The 20,245-nt window shown below is 35.2% G+C and overlaps 1 protein-coding gene across 6 annotated transcripts; it reads right to left on the bottom strand.

Annotated features, from left to right (window-relative positions):
• Positions 1–5,131: 5,131 nt before the first annotated feature.
• LOC100263481 (uncharacterized) lies at positions 5,132–18,814 on the bottom strand. Of its 6 annotated transcripts, none has more exons than XM_010656159.3 (11): positions 18,703–18,814; positions 18,450–18,567; positions 18,077–18,239; positions 13,879–14,053; positions 11,636–11,694; positions 10,402–10,461; positions 9,134–10,123; positions 8,096–8,233; positions 6,513–6,803; positions 6,293–6,349; positions 5,132–5,704 (listed from the first exon to the last, which is right to left on the bottom strand). In XM_010656159.3, the coding sequence occupies exons 3-11, from the start codon at positions 18,203–18,205 to the stop codon at positions 5,540–5,542; spliced, it is 2,064 nt and encodes a 687-aa protein (XP_010654461.1). In that variant the 5' UTR covers positions 18,206–18,239; positions 18,450–18,567; positions 18,703–18,814; the 3' UTR covers positions 5,132–5,539. The 6 variants fall into 6 exon arrangements, with proteins under 6 accessions (XP_010654461.1, XP_059595407.1, XP_059595405.1 ...); XM_059739424.1 differs by having other exon boundaries at positions 9,134–9,955; XM_059739422.1 differs by having other exon boundaries at positions 10,402–10,458.
• Positions 18,815–20,245: the final 1,431 nt, after the last annotated feature.

Here is a 20,245-nt window from a genome sequence, read left to right as displayed (position 1 = left end):
AATCCTTTAGGGATTTTCATGTATATATCATTATCTATAGATCCGTATAAATATGTTGTAATAACATCCATGAGACGCATATCTAGTCCTTCTAAGACTGTCAAACTAATTAAGAAATGAAATGTGATTGTGTCCATGACGGGAGAATATGTTTCCTCGTAGTCAATTCTAGGTCTTTGCGAGAAACCTTGTGCTACTAATCGCACTTTATATCTTATGATCTCATTTTTCTCATTGCGATTTCGTACAAATACCAATTTGTACCCAACAGGCTTTACATTTCCAGGTGTTTGGACTACAGGTCCAAAAACTTCTCGTTTTGTTAATGAGTTTAACTCTGCCTGTATAGCTTCTTTCCATTTTGGCCAATCATTTCTATGTCGACATTCTTCCACAATTCATGGTTCGGGATCTTCATCATTTCTTATGATATTAGAGGCCACTTGGAAAGCAAAAATATTGTTAATAACAATATTATTTCGATCCCATTTTTCTCCCGTGTGTACATAACTTACTGAGATCTCACAATTTTTAGGTACCTGTGCCTCTTCAAGGGCTTCTCGTTCAATATGTGGCTTTTCATGGGCTTTTTGGTCAATATGTGCTTCTTCAGGGGCTTTCTGCATTATTTGTGCCTCTTCTAAAGTGCCAAGTTTTTTTTGGGTTCTCCTCTTCCGGGGAGTTACATCCTTTGAGCCAATAGGTCTACCACACTTCAGGAGTATCTTAGATTCATTTGTTAACTGTCCTATAGGGACATCAATCCGTGTTGGAGTATTTGTAGCCGGGATATGTGATTTTGTCATTTTCTTTGTATCAATGAATGCATCTGGTAATTGATTTGCAAGATTTTGCAAATGAATGATCCTTTGAACTTTTAGTTCACGTTGTTTTGTACGAGGATCAAGATGGGTCATGGTAGATGTTTTCCAACTAACTTCTCGTCGTTCTTCAGGAATCGACTTTTCTCTCCCTAATGACGGGAAAACACTCTCATTAAAATGACAATCCGCAAAGCGGGCTGTAAAAACATTGTCTGTCAAAGGTTTAAGATATCTTATGATAGATGAAGAATCAAAACCTACATAAATCCCAAGTCTTCGTTGGGGACCCATTTTAATGCGTTGTGTAGGTGCAATTGATACATATACTGCACAACCAAAGATTTGTAAGTGAAAGATATTTGGTTGTTTTCCAAGCACAAGTTGTGAATGTGAGTATTCATGGTAAGTTGTAGGTCGAATACGGACTAAAGTTACAGCATGCATAATAGCATGTCCCTAGGCGGAAGTAGATAATTTGGTTTTCATTAGTAATGATTGAGCTATTAATTGGAGACGTTTGATGAAGGATTCTGCTAAACCATTTTGGGTATGAGTATGAGCAACAGGATGCTCAATATTTATCAAGACGTATTGTCTTAATTGGATAATCTGGAAATTGTGTTCGTAATCTAATTATTTATGCAAGGAGTCTAGCAAAGGCAACGTTACGTGTAGAAATGAGACAAACATGTGACCACCCAGTAGAAGCATCTATTAAGATCATAAAATAACGGAATGGTCCACATGCTAGATGGATAGGCCCACATATGTCCCCATGTATTCTTTCTAAAAAAACTAGTGACACATATATGACTTTAGTAAAAGATGGTCTGATTATCAATTTACCTTGTGAGCAGGCAGCACATGAGTATTTATTAGGTGAAAAATCTTCTGGTTCTTTAGTGAATGCCCATGTGAGTGTTTGATTATTCAATGCATCATTGAAGACCCTGGGTCACTTAGCCTGTCATGTCAAAGGATAAAAACTTTTGGGTCGTTGAATTTCTGGTTCACGACAACATATGATTCAATAGGCTTTATAGTTGTATGATACAACCCAGAGGAGAAAGCCGAGAGTTTTTCCATTATAAGCTTTTGACCAGATATAATGGAAGTAATGTAAAGATATTCTACATTATCTTCATTCATAGTTTCAATATGATATCCATTTCTACGGATATCTTTAAAAATGAGAATTTTTTTTTTCTGGATTTGCTAGAATATAAAGCGTCATTTATATGGAATCTAGTTCCATTTGGCAACGTTATGTTTGCTCTTCCAGAGCCTTCAACTAAGTTTGTAATACCAGATATGGTACTTACATTAGCTTTTATTAATGTCAATTCGAGGAAATATCTTTTATCTCGAAGAATTGTGTGCGTGGTCGCATAGTCTGCGAGACATACATCATCCCCATTCATCTTGAGACCAAATAACACATGGACTTCAGATATAACAAAAAAACAAGGCATAATGTAAATAACAAAGAAAATCAAATGTAAATATAAGACATAATAATATATTATTTCATATATAAAGTAACATCAATCAATGTTAATTTTCTCATCATTTATCAAATGATCTGTTTTTTCATTGGGGTCTCCAAAGAAATCAATGTCATAGTAGGTTAGGTCTAATTCATCACCATCGGTAAAGTTCATCTCTATCTCTTTTCCTTTTGCTTTTATTGATGCTTGGTAAAGGTCGACCAAATGTTTGGGCGTACGAAAGGTACGCGACCAATGCCCTTTCATACCACATCTATAACAATTATTCCTATGGTTCTTAGGAGGTTTATCTTGTAAACGCTTCCCATTTTCTTGTTTTGTCTCAGTATTGTTCTACTTCTGGTGGTGCAATGGGGCTTTTATTTTCTGAGAATTATTACTATAAGAACCATGGTATCGGGGATTTCTTCCATGACCACGACCATGTCCTCGTCCTCGTCCACGTCCACAAGTTTGGGACGATATTGCATTCACTTCAGGGAATGGTTCAGATCCAGTTGGACGAGACCGGTAATTTCTCATCAAAAGCTCATTATTTTGTTCAACAACAAGAAGACACGATATTAATTCAAAATATTTTGTAAATCTACGCTCTAGATATTGTTGCTGCAGGAGCACATTCGAGGCATGAAACGTAGTAAAAGTTTTTTCTAACATGTCTTTTTTTGTGATTTTTTCTCCACACAACTTTAATTGAGAGTTGATTTTGAAAAGTGAGGAGTTGTATTCACTAACAGTTTTAAAATCTTGCAACCTTAGGTGCATCCAATCATATCGAGCTTTTGGGAGAATCACAGTTTTTTGGTGGTCATGTCTTTCCTTCAAATTACTCCACAGAGTAGAAGGGTCTTTTATTGTAAGATACTCATTTTTTAAACCTTCATGGAGGTGATGGAGAAGGAAAATCAATGCTTTTGTGCGATCTTGCAGGGATGCTTGATTTCCTTATTTGATCGTAGCTCCAAGGTTCATTGCATCAAGATGTAATTCAGTATCAAGGATCCAAGATAGATAGTTCTTTCCCGAAATGTCAAGTGCCACAAATTCGAGTTTTGTGATATTCGACATTGTCAAATAACTTCATATATATGACAAAACAATATTGTTAGAATCAGTTATAATAACTTGATAGCATTGGTATAACTTTGATTATAAACAAAATCAAATAATTTGTTTATAACTTTTAACAATATGTAACAAAACAAATCAACAATAATATAAATATGTAAAATTTTATTCTATATAAATAACTTCAAGTTTAAGATACGAGAATTACCTTAAGAGCAATTCGTACTGATAACGTGTTATAAAATGAGAATAAATGTGACTCAAATAAAAGTAGGGATGACTATGTATTACTTTAATAATATATATATATATAGGAGAGAAAGAAATCAAAGAAGATAAATGTTGAGAGAATGAAAGAAAGAGAGAGAGAGAATGAGAGAAAAGAATATATTTCTTTTTCTCGAGATGCTCTTACATGGGGTGTATGAAGCCTTTTATAGGCTTCATAATATGAACTCCCATTACTCATCTTAAAGATGAGTAAATGGAGTTCATAATGACCATCAATGTGATCATTCACCACTCTTCATTTACAACATCAATTCTTTTTTTACTTCATTTTGATAAAAATACCCTCATTTTTTCTTGTAAAAATAATTTTTTTCTTTTAAAATATATGTGTAAATACTTGAAATAATAAGGATATTTATGTAAAAAATTAATTATTCTTCAAACAAAAATAATAGTTAAATTCGAGAATTATTTCATCCATTTTAACCAATTAATTCTTTTTGTATTATTATTTATTAATTAGAAATTGATTATTTCATTTATTGTAAAAGGATTCTTGCATATATTCTTCAAGAATTAATTATCATAATTTGTATATTTTATTTGAAATTTGTTCTCTTATTTATATGATAATTGTTTTCTAAAACAATTCTAATTTATAAAAAAGCTTGTTTAGAAATTTAAAATGTTTTTAATCTATTTCAATATTTTTAAATATGTTTTAAAAATAATTTTTATATTTAGTATTTTATTTTTAATCATTTTACTTGTACAATTATTTTTTAAAACAACCCTTAAAAAACAAGTAGAAACAATATAAAACAACTAAAAAAAGTTTTTTTTAAATATTTTATTTTATATTCTTAGAGTAAGAAATAGAAAATAATCTTTGGTTGTTAGATGTGTTTTTTGTTTTAAAGAACAAAAAATTATTCTAAAAAACAGTTTCCAACGAGTCTGAATCTTAATTTTAAAAATATATATATATTTAATATCATTTTTTCAAAAGGAGCAACTGAAAAGGTAAAATAACATAAAAGTTAAAAAAAAAATGTTATTTCTTGTGAAAGCATTTCGTAAATTTAGACCTAAAACTAAGTTAAATTCCTATATAAAATATGTTTTTATGCTCCTTTCCTACTACTGAAAAGTAATTTTTGGTGCATTGATCCCAGTTATAAATAGTAATGCGACTAAAAATACTTTCATTTTATGTCATACTTTTATTATTTTATATTTAGTTTAATTTATTTGTATATGATTCCCACATCTCTATACTTTGATCGGCATTTCTAACTATAAATTTAAATAATCAAAATCATGGGCATGCAAGATGTTCAAAACTCCCATTTTCTAAATTCTAATGATTTTTTTTCTTTCCATTTTTGGTCGAAACACCTTTAGGCAAAAATGTGCTTCCTAATTTACATTAGAATCATTTTAGAGCCCTTGAAATTTTTATACATTAGAATCATTTCACCCTCTTTTTAGCAACTACAATTCTACAATGGATCCATTTCATTCCTGCATTCGAACCCAAAAACAGATACATGATAACTAAGCTGAATTATGGCAACTTTACACCATAAACCATAGGAAAAACCCATCATCATTCAGCTGCAGCTCCTACCTGGAAAACATACTGAAAGGCGTTCGAGTTTGAGTTCGGTCCGGGTTTAGACACAAAGACAGAAAACGAACAAAAGAAATGTCAGCAGAGTAGATGTTTGATGGACTAGATGGCTAATGTCCTACAATCTACCATCCATGCCAAGAAGCATTAACAGGAGGAACAAAAAAGAAAAATGAAAATAAGGAACCAGTTCTAGGGTTTTTAGATCAGCCTCTTTATTTCTAATTTAGACAGCTAACTTTTTTTTTTTTTTCCTTTTTTTTTTATTTACAGTATTACAAGAACCCTGCTCTTGTTTCATGTACAGTCCTCCCACCACAACCAGATGGCTTGCTTGTGCCCAGATTGGGCGCAACCTGGGCGTGCATTTCAGCAAGCTCTCTCACTTTTAACAGGATCGCTGCCGGGATGGGCATTGAGCCATGCTTTCGGGAACTCATCTGTGTAAAATTAAACATGGAAATAAGCAAGGAGTATGGAATAGCAATAGAAACCAAATAATGGGTAAATTTGAGCATGAAACAAAGCAAAGAGAATAATGTAACACAGCCTAGAAATAGAAACCAAATAATGGGTAAATTTGAGCATGAAACAAAGCAAAGAGAATAATGTAACACAGCCTAGAAACCAAATTTTGGGTCAAATTGATTCGCAGAGGAAATAACCGGTTTTGTCCACAATAATGTATGTGTGTGAAGCTTAGAGAAAGCACACATTATATGTGAATATGATGAAGCCAAAAAAAGGATGAGACACACAGTGAAATCAACTGGGCAAGAAAGGAGATGTTCTGTTCCATTAGAAGTACGGAATTGTGTTGACTGTAATACTCCATTGAGAAAACAGAGTTTCAGTCTGAAAATCTAAATAGGAAAAGGGCTACGCATTTTTCCCCCTTTCTTTTTTTTATTTTAAATTTCGGTTCTCTGTTCTGGCCAGTGATGCATGCACATCATGCACGACTATGCTTTTCTGAAGTTCTCTTATTAGATCTACAAGACCATCGACACAGAAAAGATGGTGCTCACCCCTTTTTCTGCAGGCGATAAAGCGAAGCTAGCTCTCAGTAGGTTCCTCCATTTGTCCTACAATTCAAAACAAGTTGTCAGCATAACCCCCTTTGTAAAGGCTAAAAGCTAATCCCCGTAATTATCATTTCCCAATTTCAATACATCATATCAAAATTCATGTGAACATGTGTAGGTTTCAGAGTCTGATCTTTGTCGTTCATCCATTCTATGTACATACCTTGAGGTCAACTGAGGTTCGGTATGAATAGGACGCAAAGGCAAGCCGCTTGATCTCAGACCACCTTCCAGCTCCATACCTAGATACACCATCAACTAGCTTCATAACCTCACTGAGAGTCCAAGCTCGATGGTGCTTCCTTCTCATTCCACCTTTTGCCGTGGGCACAGTTGCAATGTTATCATCTGAAGTATCTCCAGATGAATCCACATGTTTCAGCTCCACCCTTTGCTCCAGTTCAATTGTGTCTGCTACTGAGCATTGCTCATGTTTTACTGGTTCACCAATAAGCTTGATACAGAAAAACCTTCCCATCAGTATGCATACATCATCATCAGTTTAGAGATAAAAAGATAGAAATTAGCAATAATATTTCTCTTGAGAAATGAGACATCCACACATCCTACAAAGAAGTACTATTGTGAGAATGTAAATGTACTGGATCAATGATAGGCTGTCTTAGAGCTAGTGACTAAGACCTGAGTGATGTCCAGTTCTGCACAATCAATTCAATATAAGAACCTATTCCTCATTCATACCTGTTTCTAAAAAAAAAAAATCTCCGACCTATTCTCACGCATACATTTTTGTTTTACCACTGTTTCAAATTTCAAATTATTTTTTACAATTGATGAGTTATCCCCAGTCATCAGAACTCTTCAAGAAACAAGAAAAAAACATATCAGCCACTTTTCTACTTCTATCCCCTACAAAGATTGCTGCAGTCTACATTATACCTCAGTCTCGTCATCTTCTAGGCTGTTCAATAACATGATTCAATGCTTAACACTGAAATTTTCCATGTTATGACTGTTTAAACTCATGGAATATTGGGCTGAAATTTTTGGTCAGTCTCTGCCAATGTATTGTTGAACACTGAAGGCACTTTTAAGTTCTGATCTTTTAAAGTACTGTTACAAATTTGCACCAGTTTTATTAGCCTGACGATGACTTTTACCCTTAACAAGTTAAATCTTCAGTACTAAAAATTCAGCACAATAATTTTCATTAGCAAAATTTCAGTTGTATCATTGACTCCCTTCTCTTGATTATTTTCAGTTATATCAAATCTTGAAGGAATCCTTCTCTTGCCTGCCAGATCAATGACATGTTTCTAAAATTAACAACATTATGCTTAAGGAGATTAAGTTGTATAAATCATCAGTAGCCATGGTACACTAAAATAGGCCAAAGGCAGAGACCTATTTCAAGACTACCAACAGGCATATCATGATCATTTTCAGTAAATGTGAGAGCAAATAAATAATGGTCTATATTAGAAATTTTGCATATATCTTTTATTCATTGGGAAGTCTAGGAGCATTGGCCCAAGAAAAGAGAGCTTTTAATATACCTCTTCATTTAGCCTATCAAAAAAAAATTAGCCCAAGAAAAAAGTAGAGCACCAGCATGACTAGAGACTAATAAAACAGTACACCCACCATACCACCAAGAAAATTCTACTAGATGAAACATGACAATGTCCTATCCAAATACCAATATATTCAATAAATAAATGAAAAGAGGTATCTACTCAAATAACCAAAGATGAACATGTTATTAAATGACATATGGTGCCTCACCGGCAGCTGAAGCCGCTTAGGAGCAGGTCTGGATTGCAAAACTTTGTTCCCACCTTCATTATCCGTTCGAGAACTACGCACACCAAGGGCCTTCTTGACTAGCTTAGCTGCCATGCCCATGCTATTGGTGTTGAATTTCTGACAATTGCAATTCAAACACATCAATATTTGCATCACATGAATAATCTCCAGCAATGCCTCTCTTTTACTTATCAAAACAGGGGCACCATAAACTAATCTGATAAATATGAAAATCATTTCATACATTAAGAAACTAATGACATTTTGTTTCCAAGTTCCAACAAATGGTCAATCAATAAAAAAAAATTCAGCCTTGACTACAGGGAATATTTCGCTCACTGTTTTGCAAAATACTTATATTAGATGCTATTGCATTTGTATTGAATTTAAATATGATCATCTGAAGAACAACATATTCAGAAGAGACAGCATAAACAAATCAAACTTTCGGTTGGAGTCACAAAAAGAAATCAGATGCACAAAAATTTACAAATTTAGGTGGAATCCTAAAAATTTACTTTCACAAGTATAGCAGGAAGACATGGCATAGGTGCTTAACAATGCAACTTATATTACATATAGGGATGCATGGCCAATGAATCAAGCTAAGAAATCAACATGCAAAATATATAGCTTGTAAATAATTAATTCAGTCCTCATTTAGGCCAAGGGGGCCATGCTAATGTGATCCCTTGACCCAGAGAGGTTGGAAATGCCCTAGACATTCAGGGACATCAGTGGAATGTGTGTGTTCCAGCAAGCAGCCTCTCAAAGTTAACAGGTTTTTACAGAAACACAAACATAAAACAAGAATTGTTCTCAATGATAAATGAAAATGAAAATATTGTACCTACGAAGTTGGTTTTTAGAGTTTTCAGGGAATTGTTCAATTCTATACGCTTTTGGCTTTTTAAGGATATACCTCATGTGTGCATGAGCTCGCTATAGGCCCTATACCCTCTTTTTTCTGTCAATAATAAATCTTATCTATCAAGAAGAAACAATGGTTTCGCATACCATAAGAGCCATAAAGTTTTTCCTCGGGCGGCTTCTTCGGACCCTAAAAACATAAGGAACCTGAACCCCAGATCCTCCAAGAGAATCAAGCCTGGTGACAACCGTTTTCCCCTCAGAACAGACATTTCGAACAGGTCTGGCTTGAGATTTTGGAGATGACTGACCATGTACAGAATTTTTAACTGATGATGTTAACCTTCCACCATATTCTCTGGAATCAGCTTCTGAAAGTTCTTCAATATATCGCTTTGTAGGCTTTCGAATTCTTTTGCCAGCAATCTGTTCCGTGTGAAGATCATCACTTCCACAATCATATTCTACACTAGAGTTTCGCAATCTCTTACCAGAAAGAATCTGATGAGCTTCCCCTCGGTTATTGCGGCTAGTAGGTGAATCTCTGCAGTTATCATTTTTTGCCCCAACTACTGTATCTTCGATTAAAGTACCATCCACACTCTTACAGCATTCTTCTTTAACTTTCTTCATCGATTTGTTGTCTTTGAATATGAATGTTGTGGTTGAGACATCACAAGAATTAGTCAATCCCATGGCAATTCTCCTCTTAAGCCACTGCTTGTCCTTGACAGATGTTTCTCGCCCAAATGTTGCTTTAAAAGTTTCATGTAGTTCTCTAATTGATAGATTGTCCAAGCATATTTCCCCTTTCAGCTTAGTAAAATCAGGCTTCAGACTAGTACAGACAGCCGAAGCTGATGATCCACTGTCCATTGGTCCACCTGGAGGGTTTGAGCATTCCCCGACACTGCCAGATTGATCAATGTGAGTGTCATTTGAACTCAGCACTGAAGAAGGAACAATTTCCTGCAAGGGAATTTTAGATTGGAGCTTCTTGTCAATAGCAGGCAATTTATCATGCTCATCAGAATACTGGCTGTCTACATTCATATAAGCAGAAGAATGATCAGGAGATCCATAGGCTAAGCGGAGCCTCTCTTCCTGGTTAACCTTTTGCAACATCTCCCCGATATACTACAAGATAATTTAGGCCGAAAACGATCCAAGACAATTAATAGCTGGGTAAACCGAATGCATATTTATGGAAATACAAACAGAAAGAAACCAAAAACTAGGTGCAGAAGTCAGCACAATACAAGGGCAAGACAGTCAAATCAAACAATTAAGACAGATGTCTAATGTAAAATATACAAGAGTAATAAATTGCAAATAAAACATTGAGCATCACAGTTGAAGTTCCTATGTACAATTGATAACGAGATATCTGGTCTACAGTGGCAGGTATTACACACCTGTGTACTTTTTTCTGAGTAGGAAGAAAGTGATGCAGATAAGCATGCTCGGTGTCTCTGCTACAGTGATGAAATATGATAAGACGAAAAATCAACTATGTTTAGTTTTTTTAATCTATGTAACTATAGATGGGCAAGCAATCATGTCCAGCACAAAATGGAACTCCCACATGACGGCCTCAGAACAAGTCAAACATGACAAAGGTGTCAGTGCCAACACTGCAACACAGGCATGTCAAGGAAAAATTGATCCTGCTAACAACTTCCATAAATTGTCCAACTCTTCTCTAACAGTTGACATTTTTTTGGTACATGGAATAAAACCTAGGAACTACCCAATCCCAGCCTCACCCCTTGCCACCTAAGCCAGGCCTCATTAGCATAAGTTATCTAACAGTTACATGATTGATTCCCTGTAAGTTCAAATTTATACCAATATTTCTAGTCCCACAACTACACAATTTCCTCAACAAACAAAGCCAGCCATTTTGCAAATCAGAGTGCTTTAGCACACAGCTTAACTCAAGAGCAAAGTGCACGTTTGTAAGCGTATGCATCCACAGTTACAAATGGGGTTTCTATTCAAAGTGATGCAACAATCTAGATATCTGAACTAGTTGCCTGGTTGAGGTCATCATGTATGAGTGGTAACACAGAAAAAGATTGAATCTTATGATTATCACATGTGAGTCTTAATTTTAAAATAGTATAGACAATTCTATTCTACATCCAAATACAAGTGAAGATGTTTCACGTTCACAATGATCAATCTGGATGAAGTTTGTGGTTAGTCCATTCAAAACATGATTAGATCAGTTTGAGTGGTTCAGATGAACATAAAGTCCTATCAGTTGATGTTGAGGTGTTGTGTGCACATGTGAAAGTGTAGTGGTGTGTACAAACATGAATGTGCATGTACATTAAAGGTGTGTGAGACATAGATTTCATTGTCACAAAAAATTACGACTAAGCATTTTTTAAATTAAAGGAACAAAAGAACAAAAAAGAAATTGCATAGATTACATAAATAATGGGCATTTGCTAATGCAAAAGAAGCAAAAAGACAGGATCACAAGATGAGATATCAGATGGCCAGATGGCCATACTTACACCAATTCAAGATATTAATCTCAAGTATTGTACTAACGATAGTAGTAGTAGAAGTAAAACAGCACAAATCACTTGCACATTGAAACAAAAAGGGAATATCTTTCTTAGGGAGCATAACCAGTACCTCAAGCCGTGCACTTAATTTTTCTGCATCTATTTCTGTGTTCACTGATTGCAACATACCTGGCAAGTATAGCTCATTCAGACATATATACATTCATAGGAACCAACAAAATGTGTTAAAACTTGAATGTGTCGGAGAAAAGATTAGATGATTTAGGAAATTGATGTAGAAAGATCCAGGCAGTGAATGAGACACCAATGAGTTGAATAAAGGCATACCAAGAAAATATTCACTTGCAAACAGCTAAAGCTTGGATAAATTTTTTTTCATAAAATTAAAGCATACAATTCTCTCAAAAGAGAAGCTCTACAAGAAAGGAATAAAAGGAATAAAAATCCAGTATCTTAGATGTTGATGAGACAAGCAGGGCAGGGTAATGGACTTTCAGAAGGTAAGAGAAAGCCATACCAAGAAAGCATAAGCTTAAACAGTGATTATGACATAAACAAGCCTTCTATTAATACGCATAAAAATTTTATGCAAAAAAGAAAATTTACAAAAGAGGATGCAAATAAAGTCAAGAGTTTATAGAAACTAAGCTCATATGCTATATAATAGCTTAGATTTTTTTTTTTTTTTTTTTTTTTGATAAGTAATCACACATATATTAGCAAAGGCAAACACCGCAAAGCATACAGGGAGTATACGAGGCGATGAAGGCCTCACAACAAAGGACCAAAAAAAACAACAAAAAACCCACCAGCCCTCAACTGAAGGCTATCCACTCCAGGAAACCTATAAGGGAACGGGACTCCACACCATTATACAATTTTGCCCACCCCCACATATTACAGACAAAAGAATACTTAATTTTCTGTATAGCTCGCTCCCCCCCCCCCCCCCCTAAATGCTAATCTATTCCTTTCCTTCCACACCGTCCAAAAAATAAACAACGATATGGATCTCCAGATTCTCTTCCTCTTTTTACCCACAAAAGAACCCTTCCAGCTGATAATCACCTCCTTTACAGTTTCTGGAAAGACCCACTGGGCTCCAACCAGACTAAGAACCATCCCCCACAACACACTAGCCACTGTACAATGGATAAGAAGATAATTTACATTTTCCTCATCACTACCACATAAATAACACCGGTTAGGAATCTGCCATCCTCTCTTTTGAAGCCTATCAATAGTAAGAACCCTCCCCCAAGTAGCTTCCCACGCAAAAAACGCTAACTTGGAAGGCACGTTCTCCACCCAAATGCCCTTTTTGGGGAACAAAGATGTATTATGACTGGTCAACAGCCCATACGCATCCTTGATGTCAAACTTCCCATTTTTTCCCCCCTTCCATAAGGCCAAGTCCTCCTCCAAGGTAATTCTTTGACTCCTTAGGATTTGCAGCAATTCGTCAACCAAGGCCAGCTCCCAATCATTGAAGCTTCTAAAAAACCTTAGGTTCCAGCCTCCTTGACCAGCATTCTGGTCCCATAATTCCCCCACAGTGGCACTTTTTTGGGCAGCCACATTGAAGAGTTGAGGGAATCTCCGGGCCAGCTCAACATCCCCGCACCAAGTGTCCTTCCAAAACCTGATTTTGGTGCCTTTTCCCACCTTAAGAGTCATATTGTTCCAACACCAAACGCCCCATTTGCTTTTTTAGTTCTCCACCCAAAATCCTCTTGCCTGTATTTTGCCACGAGAACACGTTTCCACATCTCATCCTTGGCATGAGCAAATCTCCATACCCATTTTCCAAGAAGGGCTTTGTTCAAATGGACTATTTTCCTCAAGCCAAGCCCCCCCTTCTCTTTGCTCACACACACCTTCTCCCAACTGACTAGGTGTGCTTTTTTTTCCGTACTTCCCCCTCCCCACAAGAAGTCTCTTTGCAATTTTTCAAGTCTTCTCGCTACTACCTTCAGCATACGGAATAGGGACAGCTGGTATAATGGCATGCTAGCCTTAGATTATAATGGAACACAAAATACCATGGAGATTGGAAAGTGGAATCCGTCTTTTCATGATTCGAAAGTATTTGCAAGTTGAGACAATAAAGGAAATTCAAGCTTGAATGAGAAACAATGAAGCTGTAAATGGAGCAAAACAACTTCACCAGAGCATCCCAAACTAGATCATGATATAGCTTCTATCCATTATCACACAGTAATACTTGCCCACAGTCAGAAAAAGGTACATAATTTCTATCAATTTTATATTGCAGACAAAATGCCCCCTATTTACAGTTAAGATGATGACAATGATGATATGGTGAGATAAAACTTAAAGCACATTACAGACCTTCTGAACATTCTAAATGAGGATTCCCAGAGGGGAACTCTTCTTTGGAAGTGCATTCTACAGTCTGCCCAGTGTCGGCAACAAAAGGCATTTCAATTTTAAACTCTTCGAGCAAGTCCTCAACCTCCATAACTTCATCATCTGTCGCAGGCACTAATCTCCCATCACCATCAACCTGGATGGTAGATAAAGCATCACAACTCCCAGTAAACACATGCATTTAAGATAGCAAATGAGATTAAAAAATTAATAATTACTTTGAGAATAAACTAGACAACTTTCAGCATAAAATTTACTTAAGAGCAGCTTGAAATTAAGAAACTCCCTTCATGCTTTTTTTTTTAATATAAGCATTAAGAAGTTCTCTTCATGTTTGCTTCATTGCTGGTTACCCAAAAAAAGAGAAAAAAAATAGAGTTGGCTTCAGATAACTAGAATTCCTTGATTTTTTTTTTTGTCTTTGTCTAAGTTTAATGGGTGAAATTAATCTGAGTGGTTAAGTACAGAGACCTGCTGCAATCTCCCATCCACCCCAGACAGCATACTTATGATTACCCACCAATCTTGCCTGAATTCCATCTTTGAGAATTCAAGTAAATGAACAAGACAACAAGAAGCACATAACAAACCAGGCAAAGCATGAGAAATGGGAGAGGAATGAGTGTTAATTAATAATAACATTGTCAATGGAACTTACACCAATTGATTTCACATGACTCACATTGGATACTTCTAGCACTAAAATTTCTTAAGCCACTGAAAAGGAGGCCAAAATCATACAAAATGGGAAAAAGAAAAAGGGCAGAGCCTACATCCTTTAGCATTAGAGCAAAATTGAGCAGTGACATAGCTCAAGCTCTCTAAGAGAATTGGGGACAAGCAAGATGGTTGCTATTGAGTCAGCTTCATCATTCAAAAATACTGTTTAAACAGGTGGTCAAATTAGTAAGCTGTTCGACAGAGGAAGTTAAACAAGAAAACTCCAATGTGCATTGGGGACCATTAAATGAAATAAAGAAGAATAAATACACTTCTGCACTTATGCCATTGCAAATGCATTATAGAGAAAACACCAAACCAATGTGGCCCTATCTATAGAATAGTTATGAGTTTAATCATGTATTATTTTCTTTATTAAATTTCAAATTTATGCAAGATACCAGTTGCTTGAATGATCCACTTTTAATCACTCCCAGTGTAATTTTACACTGCATATTAGAGGATCCTAATGAATGAAAGACATCCTCAATTTCTTTTCTCTAACCAGAAACCACAATATTATTATATTTTAAAAAAAAAAGATATTTATAAAGGGTAAAAGGTCATACATCAACACATATCAGTCATGATCACCACAAAAAGGAAATTAAAGAATGAAGGAGAAAACCCCCTTTGCATTCTTACCTTGATTAAGACCACTTAAGAATTAATGCAACCAAAGGTATAATATACATATATGTCCACTCCAAATAATAGTTAAACTTCATAATAGAACTTACCCTACCTACACAGACACTACTCTCATTTGCTTTTGGTGTCCATATAGTTTTTAGCATTCTCAACTTATTTGTGCACCAACCTAGCAGTCTTCAGTCATGAAAATCAGTGACACAGAGAATTCTTACAGATAATTTCAGAGCATAGCAAGCTTCCATTTGACTTAGGCAATTGCCATGTGTCCTTTATCAGAAGCTGCTAAGTGTTCTTATTACTCTCTCACTTAGCCACCTGAACAAAAGTTCTCATAGCTAGATTAAACGAACAAGTGATCTATTCTCAACCATGAATTGATTTTTTGGTAGGCAAAGGTAGAATATACTAATAGCACCTAACAAAAGGGCATGCAAAGGTATATACAAGGATGCCAAACGGCCAAACAAAGCTAAGGGATTACAAAAAAAACAACTTCCCTACCTCACTTAGAGCTTGACCAATCAAAGAAGTCCAATGTGAACAAAGAGCTATCTCACCAATATACATTCTAACCCACTCCCAAAATATGTACATGAAGGTTTGCTTGATTGCTTGGTTCTCTTTCTTAATGTTTCTTTCAAAAGCTCTCCTATTTCTTTCTTTTCAAATGGCTCAAAATAAAAACAAGGGAGCTACTCTCCAAGCTTTTTTTTTCCTTGTCTCCCCAATGAAGGATCCATATCAACCTAAAAGGGTCTCTCTCACAGTGTAGTGCATCACCCATTCTATACCAAAAAGAGCATAAACAATATGCCACAGCATGACTGCTTTCGAACAATGAAGGAATATGATCAACTGTTTCTTCATCTCCTTTGCACAAATACCATCTATTCAGTATTCTCATCCCCTTCTTTTAAGTTGGTCCATCATCAAAATCCTCCCCCATGAATTGATGATGAATACTCAAAAGCTCAAGTAGCTGCTAGATGTGTTGTACATATCGCTGGTTAGTTTACTCAGTTGCATCCCATGTTTGCCATTGTTAAGCCCCTTTTTAAATTGATTATGTGAAAATAAGTGGCCACTTTATTGTGACATGTGATCCTCAAGGGCTGGACATTCCCAGCCACTCAAAACCATCAGCTTACACAGCAGCCTGCTTGGGGCCCATTATATGCATCTTAACTTTGCTCAAGTGAAGTTTCACCTTGCCTATTCTAACCATAAAACAAGGCAAGCAAAATCATGTATGAGGGCGGCACAGGGCAATTTTGCACAAACTGGCCAACTTTGCCCACCTTGACAATTAAGTGTTCTTATTACACTTCCTCTTCCCACAGTCTCAGCTAAACCAAAGGTCACATTAATTGTTTTTGGGCAGAGCAATTGATCATTCCGATTCTCAGTACTGAATACACCTTAAAGATATTAATCAAGGACAATTAAGTGTCCTACTACAGATCTCCCTTTCAGCAAGTTCATGTCCATATCGATTTATTATGCAAAGCAAGATAATTGATTACCCTGTTTCCAATTAGTTACTCATGCGAGCTATAACACTAAATGATTGGTTATTCTCCGAAGGCTTTGGTTAATAGTTAAGCAGCTATTTCTTTCAAATACTTTAAAACCAGTCCAACTAATCATTCCCCTACCTGTTTAGTACAATAATTATTCAACCAAAATTACTTATAAAAATAATAATTATTCAACCAAAATTCCTCTCCCCCTTTTATTAATATTTTCAGGGTTGTTAATTTGCTCTCCCAATTTGACACTCTACAACATCAAGCAAAAAGAACAACGCATATCTTTAGAAAGATCTAGAACCCTCCTCACCAACAGAAAAATTAAAGTGGATTATAATGCAAATAAATTTCTTCAACATTTATAAAGTCAATATGCAGTGCAATGAGTTCCCGTCAAAAGGGCTCCAACTGTTGCATAGATTTTTCATATGGCAAAACCTTTTCAAGGTAGGATAATGCTTTGATAATTCATTTATTGAGCTATTTTCATTTTAGTCTGGAAATGACTAATAGAAATTAATCCACAATACCACAACCAAATTGCAGAGAATGCTCATGAATTTTTTTTTATGGGTAAAGCATGAGAATATTATAAAAAAGAAACGTCATCGGTGAGCCCTAAACTACACAGGAAGTGTACAATGGATGCCTAAAGGCGCCACCAAAAGAATAGAGGGGCAACAAAACAACAGCCTCCTTAATAAGAGCCCAACCAGTCAACAAATTATACTAAGGAAGAAATGGTCATGCTCATAATCTATAGTCATATTTAGTGAAATAGCAAAACAAAAAATGCCAGAACTGAGTCACTTACTAGAGTCGCTTACTAGTTAGAACTAAAAAGGAAGAATGTGACTTCCTCAATTCCATATTTCAATTCATTTAAGAGGCTATTTGGGACACCCAAAACTCAACTCATCTAAAGAGAATAAACAACAATTTAACTCATTGACCATGGTAAAACTGTGACAAACATGGTGACTCAGCTCCCACCCAAAAAATATCCTTAATTTTGCATAAAATAACACTTCATTAAAGTGGTATTAAATTGAATAATTTGAACTAGATAGCAACTTATGAAGCCAAACCTCATCCTCATCCAAAAACTGCCAAACCACCACTAGAATACTTACCAGTCACGGTTTCCATACCAGCACACTCCCTATCTCAGAAATTTCATATCCAGAAGGTCCCAATTTTGTTTCCCAAACAATAGCCATTGAAAAAAATTAATATTAAATGTTTTAAATGCTTACCCGAACGAGCTTATACACAACCGGGTCAGCAATCTGCTTCGACTGAGTTGGTTCAGGGCCACTTTTCTCAACCACACAGTCCTCAAACTTGGCTTCATCATTCCCCTCAACTCCAACCACTGTTTCCATGTAAAATCCACCACATGCAACTCAAATACACAAACTGAAAATCCAAAAAAAATTCACAAAGAAAGTTAATTTTTCTAATTCTTTTCAAAATTCAAACTTTAAACATGCATTACTGCTCCCATGCCCCACCTTCCAAAACCCCTAAACCCCCGGTTCGATTCTCGACAAAAAAACATAGAGTAAAAGCAGTACAAATAATAAAAATAAATATTAAAAAAAATTATTACGTCCTTCGCTATTTTACCTAATTTAAACCAAACAGTCGCACTAGACCTCACTCAAGCGCACCTCCTGTTCTCACACTTTCCAAGCAATCACACCTAACTCTCAATTTCCATTTTCTTTCCTTTTCTTTCATTTTCCTACATTTTCTCGGCAACCAAACAGAACAAGACAAACAAAATTAAGAGCTAGAACCCTCCGAATTCACCAAGAAAACACGCATTTCGAGAGAAAATAAAATCACATGAAATTTGTGAGAGTTCTAGGGTCCTCACCATAGGAGTACTTCGCGAATGATCGCCGCGTGGACTCCGAAAAATCGATGGATGGCAACGGATTCGAATCGACAGGGATTTGAGACTGAGTCCGAAGAGGCAGAGACTGAGTTGCAGAGCGAGTTTTCGGATAGACAGGAAGAGAGAGATTTGAGAAGAAACTTCGGAGAGAAGAAATGAAAATCTTGGGAATAAATCGATCTATTTCTATTTTTATTTGTTTTTTATTTTCTTTTTTTATTTTTTATTTTTTTGCTTTTTCTAAGTACTGCCTCGCTTTTCTAGTACGCTGTGTTTACCATCCTACAGTTTCGGATTCGAATCTCTTTATTAAGTGGAGTTGAGAAGGAGGCTTGGAGTCCGGGTGGTTTTCCAGTGCCCCGCGGGTCGTGGTGTTTCGTGCACCTTAGGTTGAGACCGTAGGTTTAAATCATCTGTGGTAGGTTGCAACCACTGGAATTTGCAAAATACCAATGAAACAATGCCACGTGGCTTTGAGAGCGAATATATTTTTGTCTAAGTTTAATCCACTTTACCTCCTTAATCTTTCACGTTTTTAATATTTCGCCTCATCGAATTTAAAATTGAACAAATCGTCTTCAAAGTTTTTTAAATACTAATATTATATTTTTTTATTAGACTATATTAATTTTAATTAATAAAAATATCACGTGTGACTAATTCGTTATTCTTTGTAGAATTTTAATATTTTTAATTATCCGATCACATATACATATGGTATTTCCATCAATTTAAATTAAAACATATTAAAATTTTTATTATTATTATTTTATTTTGTTAAAACTTAAAATCTTATAATGATTAATGAATTTGATTTTTATTTTTATCATTTTATTTAAATAAATACAATTTAGTTGGGAAATATATTTTATTTTCAATAGATTCAAATAAATTTTACTTTAATTTCTAAAAGGGGTTTACAAGGTAAATATACATAATTTTATTTTATATTGATTTTTACATTTAATGAAAAATTTTATAAAATTCAAATTAAATTTTAAAAATTAGGATGTGAGTCATATGATTTATTTGGATCATTTTATTATTAATTATTCTTTATTTAACATAAAACTTTAATAACACTGAAAATAAACTTTGAAATTATAATTTTTATCCAGTGTTTGTGGGCATTCGGGTGATAAAATGGTCGGGTAGGCAACCCAAACCAAGTATGACCCGACCCGAGTAGTCCAATTTGACCAAAGTCTAGGCAATAATTCACAGTAAATATAGAAAAAAATTATATTTTTGTTAATTTTCATTTTTATTTTTAAAAATTATAGAAAAAAATATTATTAAAATTTGGAATTTAGATTTACATTATATAATATGAATGAGATAATGTTTGTGGAGAGACGTGTAGTACCTTCCAATAATGGTGTAGGGGGGTCACGTGCTGAACTGTTGACCAAATGGTACAACTTTAAGGAGCCTATGAGATCACGACAAGCCTAACGGGCCTGTCCCACGTTACCCATGAGATGGGACAGTCGTATATAACAATTAATAATAATTGAAAATT

The sequence above is a fragment of the Vitis vinifera genome, chromosome 9 (assembly GCF_030704535.1).
Source record: "Vitis vinifera cultivar Pinot Noir 40024 chromosome 9, ASM3070453v1".
NCBI lineage: Eukaryota > Viridiplantae > Streptophyta > Magnoliopsida > Vitales > Vitaceae > Vitis > Vitis vinifera.
The sequence above is the reverse complement of the archived record's forward strand: the minus strand, read 5'-3'. Positions and strand labels throughout refer to the sequence as shown.